This window comes from Microcebus murinus, chromosome 9 (assembly GCF_040939455.1).
Source record: "Microcebus murinus isolate Inina chromosome 9, M.murinus_Inina_mat1.0, whole genome shotgun sequence".
Lineage (NCBI taxonomy): Eukaryota > Metazoa > Chordata > Mammalia > Primates > Cheirogaleidae > Microcebus > Microcebus murinus.
In genome coordinates, this window is record NC_134112.1 from 28,339,263 (window position 1) to 28,354,618 (window position 15,356).

Consider the following 15,356-nt stretch of genomic DNA (forward strand, 5'->3'; position numbering starts at 1 on the left):
GAAGATAGCATATAAAGGACATCAACATGGGCTGAGTGTGGTGGCTAACACCTGTAATCTTAGCACTTTGGGAGGCCAAATCAGGAGGATCACTTGAGGCCAGCAGTTCAAGACCAGCCAGCCTGAGCAGCAGCAAGACCCCGTCTCAACAAAAAACAGAAAAATTAGCTAGGCATGGGTGGTGCCAGTAGTCACAGCTACTATGGAGGCTGAGGCAGGAGGATCCCTCGGGCCCCAGGAGTTTGAGGTAGCAGTGAGCTATGATGATGCCACTGCACGCTAGCACAGGCAATAGAGTGAGATCCGTCTTCAAAAAAAGACACCAACATGAACTATAAAAGTTGCTTTCATTCTTATAAAGAAAATATATGATTATTATAGGGAAAAAAAACAACCAAAAAGTCAAAATGAAAAATTCCACTTACTAGATTGGTGAAGAACTTTCTGAAAGTGCTTTATTTTTGGCTACATACATGTGGTTATTTACCACCATAAATGAGGTGATATAATCAATGTCGTTTTCTATAAGCTGGTTTTATTACCTACCAGGTGTTTTATAAAGATCCATTCACTGCTATTCTTTTTAAATGGCTGCATAGTTGGGAAAAACTAATTTATATTTTGTTGGGTGTGTAGATTGTTTCTGATTTCTCATTTTTATAAATAGGGCTTTTAAAAACCACTTTATTGATATGTAACTTACATGCCTTATAATTTGCCCATTTAAAGTATACATTTCAGTGGGTTTTTTTTTTTTTTTAAGCATATTCACAAACATGTTCCTGCCACAGTAAATTTTAGAATATTTTCATCACCTAAAGAAAGCCTGCAACCCTTTAGCTCTCACTCTCCTGTTTTCCCCTCTCTCTCCTGCCCCACTGACTCCTAAGCAACTACTAGTTTTTCTGACTCTAGATTTGCTTGTTGTGGACATTCCACATACATATAATCATGTAATATGTGGTCCTCTGTGTCTGGCTTCTTTCACTTAGCAAAATGTTTTCACGATTCTTCCATGTTGTAGCCCATATCTGTACTTTATTCCTTTTTATTGCCTAATGATACTCCACTGTATGAAGATACCACATTTCATTTATCCAGTGATTAGTCGATGGACTTTGTGGCTATTACAAATACTGACCTTATGGATATTCATGTAAAATTTTTGTGTGAACATGTGTTTTCATTTCTCTTGGGCATACTACTAGGAGTGGAATCCCTGAATTCCGCAGTCATATGGCAATTCTATGTTAAACGTTTTGGGGCATTGCCAGATTGTTTTCCAAAGCGCTTGAATTTTACATTCTTACCATCAGTATAAGAAGGTTCCAATTTCTCTATATCCTTTGCAGACACTTGTTATTATCTGACTCTTTGATTATAACCATTCTACTGGGTGTAAAGTGGTGTGTTAATGTGGTTTTGGTTTGTATTTCCCTGATGACTAATGATGTCAGACATATTTTCATGTGTTTACTGATTGTATATCTTCTTTGAAAAAATAACCTATTCAGGTTTTTACCCATTTTTTTATGGGGTTATTTATCACTGAGTTGTAAGAGTTCTTTATGTATTCTTGGTACAAGTCTTTTATTAGATACACGATTTCGATGTTAGCCTGCACGTGAATATGTAAATCTATGAGTTACGTGTCTTAATTTTTGCTCTATACTTCCATCAGTATTCATTTTATTTGCATAATTAGTATTAACTCCTGACCTCGAGTGATCCTCCCACCTTGGCCTCCCTGAGTGCTAGTTTTATAGGCGTGAGCCACCTTGCCTAGCCTGTCTTTTCACTTTCTTGATAGTGTTCTGTGAAGCATGAGGTTTTTAATTTTGTCTTTAACATTTTTGTGTAATTGGACTACTTACATGTTTATAATGGCCGCTCGTTATTATATGCGTAATTGGTCATTTACTTAACCATTCCTCCTTATCTCACAAGTATCACAGTCATGAACATACCTAGATGTCCATAAATTTTCACCCATATTTCTGATGATTTCTTTAGTGATGATTAAACAGAAATGGATTAGCATGTTAAAGATTAAGAGGGTTTCAAGCCTTTTTTGGGGTCAAATTTCTTGTGAGAAACGTTATGTCCGGTTACCTTCCTATCAGCAAAGCACAAAATGTTTCCAGTACTCCCTTGTTAGTGCTGCAGGTAGATATTAACATTTATTAGCTGCAGTTCATTTGGGCCTATTGGTGTTCCTTGCCCTGTTGCAATTGGAGCTGCTGTGTTTTTTTAAACTATTTTTGTGTTTTAAAGTCCGTTTTAGCAAATTATACTTTTTCATGGGCTGGTATTCTTAACTGTACCTGTTAGATGGGATATTGTGTCCCTCCCTCTCAAGCTAACTTCAATTCTAGAAGATGTTAATGGAGCTTTCTTTTTTCCCTTTAAGTGTTCCAGGTATTTTATTATAAGGCCTCATGGAACCAAAAAATATAACTAATGTGTATCTGAAGGACTAACTCTTGTGGGAAACATTCTTACCATTATTGACTTTGAAACCTACCTCTTTCTTCTCCTTCTCCATTTGTTTTTACTCTTATTTTTAAAGTAATGGGACAGTGGATAAAATGCCAGCATCTGGGATGATCTGCTGCTGCTTTTGGAAGCCATGTAATCTTGGATATTTTTCCACTTCATTTAGAAAAGTCACTTTTTTTTTTCCCCCAAAACAGTCTCGCTTTGTTGCCCAGGCTAGAGTGAGTGCTGTGGCGTCAGCCTAGCTCACAGCAACCTCAATCTCATGGGCTCAAGCAATCCTCCTGCCTCAGCCTCCCGAGTAGCTGGGACTACAGGCATGTGCCACCATGCCCAGCTAATTTTATATATATATATATATTAGTTGGTCAATTAATTTCTTTCTGTTTATAGTAGAGACGGGGTCTCGCTCTTGCTCAGGCTGGTCTCGAACTCCTGACCTCAAGCAATCAGCCTGCCTTGGCCTCCCAGAGTGCTAGGATTACAGGCGTGAGCCACCGTGCCCGGCCTGAAAAGTCACTTCTTAATCAGTGATTTTATGCAAAATTATTTTGGAATTGCAAACAGGCTTTTGAGCTGCTAGCTTTCCCCTTTCCTTAAAGAAGTAACCTAGTGAGTTACTGAAACTGGTGTTTGCTTCTAAGATTCTCTCGTCTTCTGTTTTTCAGCTTGGGTTCTGAGGTTTGGAAGATAAACCAGGCAATTTCTGCTGCCCTTAGCTTTTTGCTTGACTCTCCCCACACTGTTGTGCTGGAGGACCCTGTGACTGAAGTAGGGGTTTGAAGAGAAGAGCAGCTTAATAGCGTGCCCTATGAACTTCCAGGTGGCAGTTAAAAAGCCTTGTTTTTACACATGGATTTCTCAACAAGATGAGATTGGGGTGGGGGTGGGGTGGGAAGCGAGGTGAAGAATGTCATACTTAAGCGCGGTGGTCCCCAACCCCAAACCTTGGGCTGTGGCCCATTAGGAACCAGTCACCCATCACAGCCTGAGCTCTCCCCCTAACCTTCCCCCCACCCATCTTCCATGAAAACCAGTCCCTGGTGCCAGAAAGATTGGGGACCACTGCTTGGGCAAGTTACTTCAAAAAACAAACAAACAAAAAAACTACCTCAGTTTATTCCTTTGTAAAATGGGGATAATAGCCAAGGCATGAATAACATAGTATGTGAAATGTTTATAACAGTGCTTGATAGACTAGTTGTGTGAAAAATTAAAAACTCAATCAAATATTGGTCTCTTGTGGGTATAATGTGTGAATATATAAACATATACAGATACCTTTTAAAAATTGAGGTAAAATTCACATAGTATAAAATTAACCATTTTAAAGTGTACATTTCAGTGTGTTAGTTTCATCTGTGTGGATGTTCCCTGTGTCAGGAATGAGGACTGGTATCGCATCAAGCTGATGACAGTGATCACAAACACAGAACAACTTAGTACAGTTTATCACATAAAAGAAAGAATGAAAGTAAAGGAAGCTCTACAACGGGAAAATATGTTCCACAGAGAGTGGAACAGGTCTGTCTCCAGGAGTGGAGAAGGATGCTGGAGACTGAGCAAGCACATGTTGCCTTTTTTAAGCCCACTAGTTTGTCCCTCCTTCCCCCTGGTGGGATTGGCTGTCGTTTCCCACCTTTGGGGATGATTGACAAGTTAATGTTATCTAACAGATTACCTGACAGGTTACACAACAGGGTAGGTTATATAACAGTTTCCCTTCCTGTGCATGTATCTTTTCTAGAGTTCTCCATAAAGCTCCACCCATGTTATGGTAATTAGCTCTAAGTCAGTTACTAGGAACTTTTTACTATGTATGTTCCCACCAGGGAACAGTTCTTAGCCACAGTTGGGTTCCTAGCTACAATTTGGTTTGCACTCTCCATCCTTAGTCACCTCCTTGTCACCTGTTTACCCTCCGCCAGACCTAACAAGTGGACTTTAGCATTTTCATCACCCCCCCAAAGACTCTCGCACAACATGTAAGCAGTCACTTCCCATTTTCCCTTTCCTTCAACCCCTGGCAACCACTAATCTACTTTGTCTCTGTGGATTTACCTATTCTGACAAATGGAATCATACTGTGTGTGGCATTTTGTGTCTGGCTTATTTTACTTAGCATACTGTTTTTGAGGTTCATCCATGGCATAGCATAAATCAATACTTCATTCCTTTTTATGGCTAAATATCCCATTGTACAGTATCTGAGGGTTCCCTGCCTGTGAATTCTACCAGCTGAGGACAGAAAATATTGGGGGGGATGGATGGTTTTGTTTGTAGTGAGCATGTATAGAGTTTTTTCCTTGTCATTACTCCCTAAACAGTGCAGTATAGCAGCTGTTTGCATAGTATTTATGTGTTACAAGTAATCCAGAGATTATCTAAATTATATGGAAGGATGTGTATAGGTTATATGCAAATACCATACCATTTTATATAAGGGAATGAGTATCCATGAACTTTGGTATCCTAGGGGGTTCCTGGAACCACCAGTCCCCCATGGATACTGAGAGGTAACTGTTTACATCATGTTTTGTTGATCTATTCATTAGTGGACACTTGGGGTTGCTTTCACCTTTGTGAAAAATAATGCTATGAATGTGGGTGTACAAATATCTCCTTGAGTCCTTGCTTTCTTTTGGGTATATATCCAGAAGTGGAATTTCTGGATCATATGGATATGGGAGTTCTATTTTTAATTTTTTTGAGGAACTGCCATACTTTATTTTCCATAGCAGCTGCACCATTTTACCCAGTAATATATGAGGCCTCCAGTTTTTCCACATCCTTGCCAACACTCATTATTTTCCTTTTTAAAAAATTATAGGTGTTCTAATGGATGTGAAGTGATATTTCCTTGTGGTTTTGATTTACATTCCCCTAATGACTAATACTGTCAAGCATCTGCTTTTCTTTCTTTCTTTTTTTTTTTTTTTTAAAGACAGGGTCTTGCTCTGTTGCCCAGGCTGTTCTCGAACTCTTGGCCTCCAGTGATCCTCCTAGTTGCTGAGGTTACAGGCATAAGCCACTGTGCTTGGCTAGGCATCTTTTCTTGTGACACACGCACTTCTGAAAACATCTGGAGAGACTCACCAAACTGACAGTGGTTTCTTTTAGAGTCAGGGGGAAGTCCCTGTTTTGGAAGCAGGTGGTTCAAAAAGGACCTTAATGTTACACTATTTTGAATGTTTTTACAAGTATTTCTTGTGAGTAAAATGTAGCCCAAGTTAATGCTGGTTAATATCTTCAACTGATTGAAATAGACAGAAATGTATTAATAGTATTTAGTGCTTGGAACATGAGCTAGAGAAACCTGGGAGTTGATAAAACTCTTTATCTGCCAAAGGACGGTTTTGGTTTTCCAGTGGAGGTGAGGGCCAAGTAAGGATTGAACTGGTCTCAGTCTGTATGTCTATATAAAATTGTATGGGGAAACGGAGCAGCTTATTAGACCAAGTGGTTGAAGAGTGTGGGCTCTGGAATCTGATAGCTGAGGTTGGCATCATTTCTCCAGCACCTGACTGTCAGAGTTCTGACAATGTCAACTCCTTGTGCTGCAGTTTACTTGGGTATGAAAAGGGAGAATATTACCTCATGGGATTGTGTGCACTGAGTGAGTTAAAGTAGATGAAACTTCTGGGACAGCGCTTCTCCCAGAGAGCATGCAAATGTCATGATTGGCGACTGGAAAAAGGCTACTATGGTGGATAGAACAGAGTGGCCTTAGAGGCGTGGATCACATGGGGTCTTCGGGGCACTTTGGGATTTTGAGTGCGATCTAAAATACGGGTGTGGTGGCTCATGCTTGTAATCCTAGTACTTCAAAAGGCTGAAGTGAGAGGATCACTTGAGTCCAGGAGTTCAAGACTAGCCTGGGCAACATGGCGAGACTCCATCTCTACAAAAAATTTTTTAGCTACTCAGGAAGCTGAGGCTGGAAGATTGCTTGAGCCCAGTGAGCTATGATCTTGCCACTGTACTCCAGCCTGGGCAGCAGAGTGAGACTCTGTCTTTAAAAAAAAAATTATATATATATATATATATACACACACACACACACAATATGTATATATGTATGTAAGTGTAATAATTTTTTTTAAAGAAGGGAAGCTCTTACTGTATGACTTGATCAGCTCAGCTTTTAAAGACAGTCTAGCTCAGCAGTGTCCATTAGAAATATCATGTAAGTCACTTATGGATGCATTTATTTGGTGGTAACTTGGACTGTGCGCGCGCTCGCCCTCGCCCTCTCCACATGACTTTTTGGAATCCTAAAGTAGTGTCTCCTCCCTAACTTCTGAAAGTGCAAAGTGGCCAGAAAGTTGTGAGTTTTTGCTCCATGTGGCTCTGAAACTGGAACCTCCATGTGGTTTGATCGAGGCTTCCCTCTGGTTTTCTTCGGTGGTGAGGATGATGTGCAGTGTGGCTTCAGAGATTATCAGTGATCTGGTCTGTGTGTGCAGGCCTTCTTGACTTGAAAGTCATGTTCAGATTTTGGGAGGAAATGGTTTGAATGATTATCCAAGTGATTATGATGATAACATTTTAGAGAATTTTACATTAAGATGGCTATTTCTTTGTTTTTTATTTGGATTTTATGCCAGTATTGACTAGAAATGATTATTGGGATCTGCATTGTTCACTGTTCTTTGTTTTATACTTTAGCTAGCTTTCCCTCAGATAGATGTAAAAGAGCAAAGTTCCTGGGATGATTGTACCCGTAACAGACAAGTAGCTTCTGTGGAAATATCTTGAGCTGTGTTTGGAGGCAGTTGCTTTCCTCTCCATATCCCTAGCTCTACAAAGCTGATTCTGTAGAGACTTCTTGCTTTTCTTGTAAAAACGAGGAACAGTCAAAATGACTTCTGTTGTGCCCCTTCACCCCGCAAATGTTTGAGACTGGTTTTAGTATTTGGTAGGTTGTGAAGGGTATATGTTTGTGGTTTTGACAAGGTGTGTGTTGGAGCAAGAAAGTGTAAAATATCCTGCTTTGAATTTTACTGTAATTTCACTGTGGTTTTTGTAATGCTTGTGACTTTCCACTTCTACATCTTTTTGTATGAATTCACTACAAATACCTGCTTATATTAACGTCACCACGGACTTTGAAAGGAACCTAGAATTAGCTTCCTTTCCCCTCAGGCAAAGACTGTTGTGGCTTATTTTTAACCTCTTACCTTTTATTGTTCCCCACTGAGCTGAGCTGTGGGTTCAGAGGTAAGACAGGGTCCCTTCCCTTAGTGAGTTTGCAGGCTAGCACAGCTCTGTCTGGAGACAGCCATGTGCATTTTCAGGCCGTAGATTGGTGCACAGACTGCGATGCCCAACATTGTCCCGTCATCTTCTTAACCACATAAGGCAATTGTAACATAGGCAAATCAAGAAGACTTGCAACCTAAGATCATATGTGAAAAACGACCTTCCAGCTTAAGCGTGGAAGCCGGGGTTAACTATGAAAAATAGATTACTTGTGACGCACCTGACAAGCACATCATTATAGGTAGTAATCACTAGTCTAGTGGGAAAATAAAGATCAGGAAAGGGATTATAAAATGGCATTGCTTTCATTTCCAGGAAAAGGTGTTGTGGAAGTTGGGAGAGAGAGGCACTTAACCCAGCCTTGAGAGTGTGATGGAGCCATAGGTGTGGGGAAGTATCTGGAACAGGTTGACAACCTCCTACACCAGGTTGAAGTATGGACAACTATAGCAATTTGAAATCACTGAAGGGGGTAGCAACTTCTGGCAGGAGGATAGGAGGCAAGCGTGCTGCTACAACTCTTGGTTCAGATAGTTCAAAGGCGATGGGAGACCTTAGTGGAGTGTCTGCAGAGCGTAAATTACATACTTCATGCCTATAGCCATATCTATGGAAATGTATCTTATTTTGTGGGTGTTAGGGCTCATGCAGAGGAAATCTGACAACATTGGAGGCACAAAGGTAGTCTTTTACTACTTCAAATTAATAATTTTAAAAAACCCCACTAGGCCATTTCCTGATAATGTTGATCTTATTTTTTATCACTTTTATTGAGATATAATTCACATACCATAAAATTCACTATTTGAAGTATACGGTTCAGGGGTTTTTAGTATGTAAAGAGATATGCGCAACCATCACCACAGTTTTAGAACATTTTCATCACCTCAAAAAGAAGCCTTGTAGCTGTTGCCTTCCACCTTCCATTCTCACCATCCCTAAGCAACCACTAATCTACTTTATTTATTTAATTTTTTTTTTGGAGACAAAGTCTCACTCTGTTGCCCAGGCTAGAGTGAGTGCCATGGCGTCAGCCTAGCTCACAGCAATCTCAAACTCCTGGGCTCAAGCAAGTGATCCTCCTGCCTTAGCTCCCCGGGTAGCTGGGACTACAGGCATGCACCACCATGCCGCCACCATGCCCGGCTAATTTTTTCCTTCCTCCCCTCCCCTCCCCTCCCCTCCCCTCACCTCCCCTCACCTCCCCTCACCTCACCTCACCTCACCTCACCTCCCCTCCCCTCCCCCCTCATCAAGCTCTTGCTTAGGCTTGTCTTGAACTCCTGACCTGGAGCCATCCGCCTGCCTCAGCCTCCCAGAGTGCTAGGTCTACTTTCTATCTTGACAGAGTTCCCTATTCTGGACATTTCACACTAATCTGCTATGGCTGTCTCCTTTCACTTAGCATAATATTTTCAGGGTTCATTTAGGTTGTAGTGTGTATAAGTAGCACTTCCTTTTTATGGTTGAATAACATTCCATTGTACGAATATACCACACTTTGTTTGTCCCTTACATTCTTCAGCTGATGGGCATTTGGGTTTCTACCTAGTATGATCTTAATTCTTTACCATTATGTTCAGGAAAGTGATATTTGCATTTATCATCTGTGCTATTTCTATATTTAGATGAACACTTTAAAAAAAAACCCTGAACTTTTGAGGCTTTCAAGTCCTAAATACATAAAAGGGGGGATTCTAAAGCCTCAGGCTTTAATTTGCATTGATGCCCTTTCCGCCAGTTGCAATAAAAAACGTATTTAAGCATAGACAAATGTTTCCTTTCCGGCTTGAGTAAAATAAATTAATTTAGTTATGGGAGGTTTGGTTTCTTAGAGATTTGTGGAAGTGTTGGAAATGCACGGTGGAAGATTTTTCTTTTGTTTGTTTTTGGGTTTTTTTTTTTTTTTGGCCTTTAAACAAGACTTCAAAATACATTTGTGGCTGACATTGATAGGAGCATTAGAAAATACAGATGTCCAGCTGTGTGCAGTGACTCACGCCTGTAATCCTAGCATTTTAGGCTGAGGTGGGAGGATCACTTGAGCCCAGGAGTTCCAGACCAGTGTGGGCAACAGAGAGTTGATGGTGTGTGCCTGTAGTCCCAGCTACTCGGGAGGCTGAGGCAGGAGGATCAATTGAACCCAGGAGTTGGAGGTTGCAGTGAGCTATGATGGTGCCACTGTACTCTAGCCCAGTCTCACAACAGAGTGAGACCCTGTCTCAAAAAAGGAAAGAAAAGTAAATACAAATGTTCTAGGAACTGAGGGGAGAGAAGAACCCAGTTTAGATAATTTGTGACAGGTGACAGGAACACTGTCTTATCTTTCTGTTTAATGCAGGATTGGACAAAAAGTCAGAACATATCCAGAGTAAGGTGTTTAAGTTCAATGGGCTGCAATGGTGTGGTACAATTTGGTAGCCTTGCTTGACATAAAAGAGAGTATTCTGATAATGCCTGCTTCATAAATTGATGGAAAACTTACTATAGCAGTGCACCATTGTTTGGCGGTTGGAAACCCTTTTAAGATTTGAGGATCGTGTTAGGCTTATTGACAGCTCTCTCCCCATTCTCTGTTATTACCTCCAAAACTTATACATAGAACTTTGAGTAAGACAACAAAGATTGACTGAAATATGTCCATAGTGTCTAGGTAAAGCCCTGTGGGTTGTGTCAATTTATTAGCAGCTGGGTACCAAGATTGATACTGGGCCTATTTCCTATAAGGATTATAGGTTTTTTGGTTTTAGAGTGAGGCTTATTGAAGTAATGTTTACATACAGTAAAGTTCACCATTTTTATTAGTACACAGGATTGTGGTTTCTAGTTGTTTTTCTAGAGATTTTGCACAAAGAACAGTTGGCAACCGGTACCATTTATTTATCCTCAAAAATAGAATGTTTAGCTACACACAATTCTTGTTTTAAGATAGTAAACTCTAGGCCGGGCGCGGTGGCTCACGCCTGTAATCCTAGCTCTCTGGGAGGCCGAGGCAGGCGGATTGCTCAAGGTCAGGAGTTCACAACCAGCCTGAGCAAGAGTGAGACCCCGTCTCTACTATAAATAGAAAGAAATTAATTGGCCAAATAATATATATAGAAAAAATTAGCCGGGCATGGTGGCGCATGCCTGTAGTCCCAGCCACTTGGGAGGCTGAGGCAGAAGGATCGCTTGAGCCCAGGAGTTTGAGGTTGCTGTGAGCTAGGCTGATGCCATGGCACTCATTCTAGCCTGGGCAACAAAGCGAGACTCTGTCTCAAAAAAAAAAAAAAAAAAAGATAGTAAACTCTATATGATATGTGCAATGAAAATTTTGATGTATATTTCCTGAATTTTTAAAAATGTGTTTTCTTTAAACATTCCACTGGTAGATAAATCAATTTTTTTAAAGTTTACTTATTTATGTGTGCATATGTCTAAGAATATAATATCTGTGTCACTTTCTCAGGGGAGCTTTTAGAGAACATTAGTTTCATCAGTATTATTGTAGATTTAGTCAATGTTTATAGATAGAGTTATTATAACTTTTGTAGTATTGTCTCTAAGAGTAATGAAAGTTAAGGTGGTATAAGCTAAACTCTGGAGACTAATGTATTTAATTACTGAACAAATTGCTTTTAGGGAAAATTAAGAATGATATTATTTAAATATATTAAATTGGCAATGGTCCCCTCCCTATTCCCTGCATCCCTCCCACCCCTGCCTCTCAACATACTCAAGTTGCTTATAAAGCTCTACTGTTAGTGTGGCTTTCATTTAAAAGCAAATTTTAAAATGGTGGATGTTTGTGCTGCCTTAATTGCATAAGATGGAGTGAATTAAAATACCTTGTTAGATAGAATTCTAACTTACGTATGAAGTAAAACATTTTGGTATTAAAAACTTGAGTTTTATTTAAAAAATATAATAAGTAGGTTACCTTTTTCCCGCCATTTTAAGAAACTGCCTGTTGTATGTTTTCTCTTGGATGGCATTGTGACAAGTTTCCTATTTTTTGGCCTTTATAAAATGTGTCTGTGATCAACATTACATGGCCAGTTCACCCATAAAACAGATGAGCACATTTACCAAGAGTACTGTTCCTAATAAGCTATACCAGGACTTCCTCCTGTGAAGTATTCCCTTAACTTATGAAATATTTGAATGTCTTTTTGCACCTTCAGATTCTAGTGCTGGGGATAGAAAGCAGTAAACAAAATATAACTGTTCTCATGAAGCATACACACATACTAGGGGCTGAGACAGATGAATGGAATTGTATGTGGTAGCAGTTAAGTGCTCAGAAGAACAGTCTTTTAAAATTAAGCTTTATGACTTAACGGTAACTATAATTACTGGTATAGACCACTATAACTACTGGTATAGACCACTCAAAAGAAATTCAGCAAGTTAAAACTTGACTGTGAAAGGGCATTCCATTCTCAATTAGGGATGATTAGCCTTATTTAAAAGAGAAAACAAAAAGCTCATCCCCAGACAAACTTTTATATAGATTTCAAATTGGAACCAGTAGACAAAAGCCTAAAAGATACCATATGCAATAAGCATTGCTTTAGACAAAATTGCTTAAAAGTTTTGTAGGAAATCGCCATAAAAATGTAGCATGTTTCTTAATGGTTTATTGTGTCCTGGGGCCAGAAAACATTTTCAAGGGACTACCCTTTAAACCTTGCAATTAGAGACCTCACACCTATAATGCTAGCACTCAATCCTAGGCCCAGGTGGGAGGATCACCTGAGGCCAGGAGTTTGAGAACAACTTGAATGAGAGTGATACCCTGTCTCTATATTAAAAAAACCTTGCAATTAAATTGGTAAGTGGTTCGCTGTAATTTATAGAAATTTATTTATTTTTCTTGTTGCAGTTAGATTCTGATAGAAACATATTCTTTTACTTTTCAAGAAAAATTTCTTATAGTTCTTGGAAACTAAGAATTTGATTTATATTGATGAGACATACACCTGCAATAGATATTATAATAAATTTATAGTTACTGTTTTAACAGCCGCACCATTAGAATAACATGGCACAGTTTAATAATACAGCTACAGGAAACGTGGTGCAAACAGCTTCAAATTTTACAGCCCGGTATAGATTTAGAGATATTCACTTCATTTTACACCTTTTCTATCTACTTGGTCTTTAATTCAAGACTCCAGGTAGAGTATCAACTGTGCCTTCTTCATCTCGCTGCCTGCCTTGAGAGCAGTCTGTTCTGTTATACCCACTATAGCTGTGAAAGGAAGTCCTTTGTAAAGGAACATCTTTTGTGTTTTTTTTGGAGACTAAGTCTCATTCTGTCTGTTGCCCCGGCTAGAGTGCCGTGGTGCCAGCCTAGCTCACAGCAACCTCAAACTCCTGGGCTCAAGTGATCCTTCTGCCTCAGCCTCCCAAGTAGCTGGGACTACAGGCATGCACCACCACATCTGGCTAATTGTTTATGTTTTTAGTAGAGGCAGGGTCTCACTCTTGTTCTGGCTGGTTTCGAACTCCTGACCTTGAGCTATCCACCCGCCTTGGCACTCCCAGAGTGCTAGGATTACAGGCGTGAGCCACTGCACCCAGCCTGTAAAAGAACATCTTAAAGATAAAATGTTAGTTTCTTAACTCAGACACTTGTCTTGTGACTTTGTATACAAGGAGGAAGTATGATGATGTGTTCATGTACGTGTGAGAAATATATGCTCCTTCTCCTTCTGTTCCAGGACTGTCCCAGGAGCTAGATGGCTCTGGCTTTGAACCCTTTGCTGAGCCACTGTTACTTCTTGGTTGGCCAAAGGAAAGGAGATTAACGCCAGGAATCTAGGAATAGGCAGGAGAGAAGCCCACCAAGCGAGCCGTTTGTCCATCCCGTAGTTCTGCAGTCCAAAGTCCCAATTAATTTTTCAGTTCTCTTCTATCACAGTTACTTAGTGACCTTAAGACATATTCATTCCTGCCCTTGCTAATAACTTGGGAAACTGAAAATTTATAATTTTCTCTCCCCCTCCTGATAGGTGCTGGATGGTTTACTAGTCCAGTATGGAGTGGTAGAAAGCTGTGAGCAAGGTACATGTATTCTGAATTGCTTTCAATTTTGTGAAAGGAAGGAAGTAGAAAGAAAACTAACTTTTCTTTTCTTCGTTTTTCTCTTCCTCTAGTGAACACTGACTCGGAAACTGCAGTCGTAAATGTAACCTATTCCAGTAAGGACCAAGCTAGACAGTAAGCGGTTTAAAACTTTTTATACATATATATATATATACACACACACACACACTAACTAGGTTAAATATAGTAACATATTTTGTGGACTTCGCAGTTGGAGAGGGGCTGGTGGGTAGCAGAAAAGAAACTTTACTTTGCAAAATTTGACCCTGTAATGGCCCCTTTCTTTGTTGTTTTGGGTTTTGATTTTTTTTCAGTTTGTCTACCAAGAATCTCCATTGGTTAAAGTTGTAATTACATTTTCAAGTATATCTTTAATGCCAATAATTGAGTGATCTAGTATGAAGCTGAGTTACATCCTATTTATAAAAAGCTCTGGGCCTAGGTATTGTTGCCAAATTACAAGAAGTCTCCCCCTCCCCTTTATTGGTACGATCGATACATGTATTACTGCTGTTTTATCCAAAGCTGGTAAGTCACTCATGTGTTACTAACAACAGTGTTAGTTAAATCTTCTTGTTCACTGATTTCTCTGACTGCTGTTGTCACTGGACAATGTGTGGACATTGGACCAACGTAATTTGCTATTAGATTTATGGAAAAACTATATTCCAATGCAATTGACAGGCAATATTTTGCAGATCAAATGATCTGCCCTAGGAAAAGATAATTCTGTGGGCTTTGAATGATCAGATGGACTTAATGAGCACTAGAAAGAGAATGGGGATCTCACAAGTACTGCCTTTGATGGATCTGTTCAGAACATAGACACGGAGAAACGGCACACCAAGTGCCCAGCAGCACAGCGCTGTCAGCTGACTACACAAGTCTTAACCACCTCCAGATACAGTACAGGGAGGAACATGCCTGTCCTCTGTGGGAAAGCTGAAAGGAAAGATTACGCTGTCTGACCCTGAGCCCTAAAAGAGAAAGATGAAACAAGCTGCAAGAGTAGGAAGTGAGCTAGGTTATCAAAACAGTGCCCACTCATGGTAGGACTATGAAAGGAAAGATAAGGCTGGGAAGAAGATGGAAATTTATATAACACAAATGGAACTTTATTTTTTAAAGTGGTAATATTCACATGGTGCAAAATTTTAAAGGTCTAAAGATGCACATAGTGGAAATTTTCCTCCCCGTATTATTCCCCCAACCTCATCCCTTGTGTGAGAGAACCGTTTGTAAGACAGATACGTGTGTATTTTTCCTCCTTTTACATAAATGATACCATAATATTTGAGTGTCTTGTACATATAAATATATTTTTATAGTAGTTGCATACTATTTGATTATATGGCTACAGAATGATTTGTCCCAATCTGGATATGTAGGTTGTTTCTAGTTTCTTGCAGTTATGACCAGTGACCTATTGAATCTCATTGTTGCATGTATTAGCGTGCATGTGTGTGAAGATATCTACAGGATACATTTCCAGAAATAGAATTGCATTT

The 15,356-nt window shown here is 39.7% G+C and overlaps 1 protein-coding gene across 1 annotated transcript in view; it reads left to right on the plus strand.

Moving 5' to 3' along the window:
- The window catches only part of IGF2BP3 (insulin like growth factor 2 mRNA binding protein 3), a 131,622-nt gene that overhangs the window by 78,927 nt on the left and 37,339 nt on the right, over nucleotides 1-15,356 (plus strand). Inside the window, exons 4-5 of the mRNA XM_076006374.1 lie at nucleotides 13,755-13,806; nucleotides 13,899-13,962. Coding sequence (XP_075862489.1) covers nucleotides 13,755-13,806; nucleotides 13,899-13,962 — 116 coding nt within the window. The remainder of the gene's footprint in view (nucleotides 1-13,754; nucleotides 13,807-13,898; nucleotides 13,963-15,356) is intronic.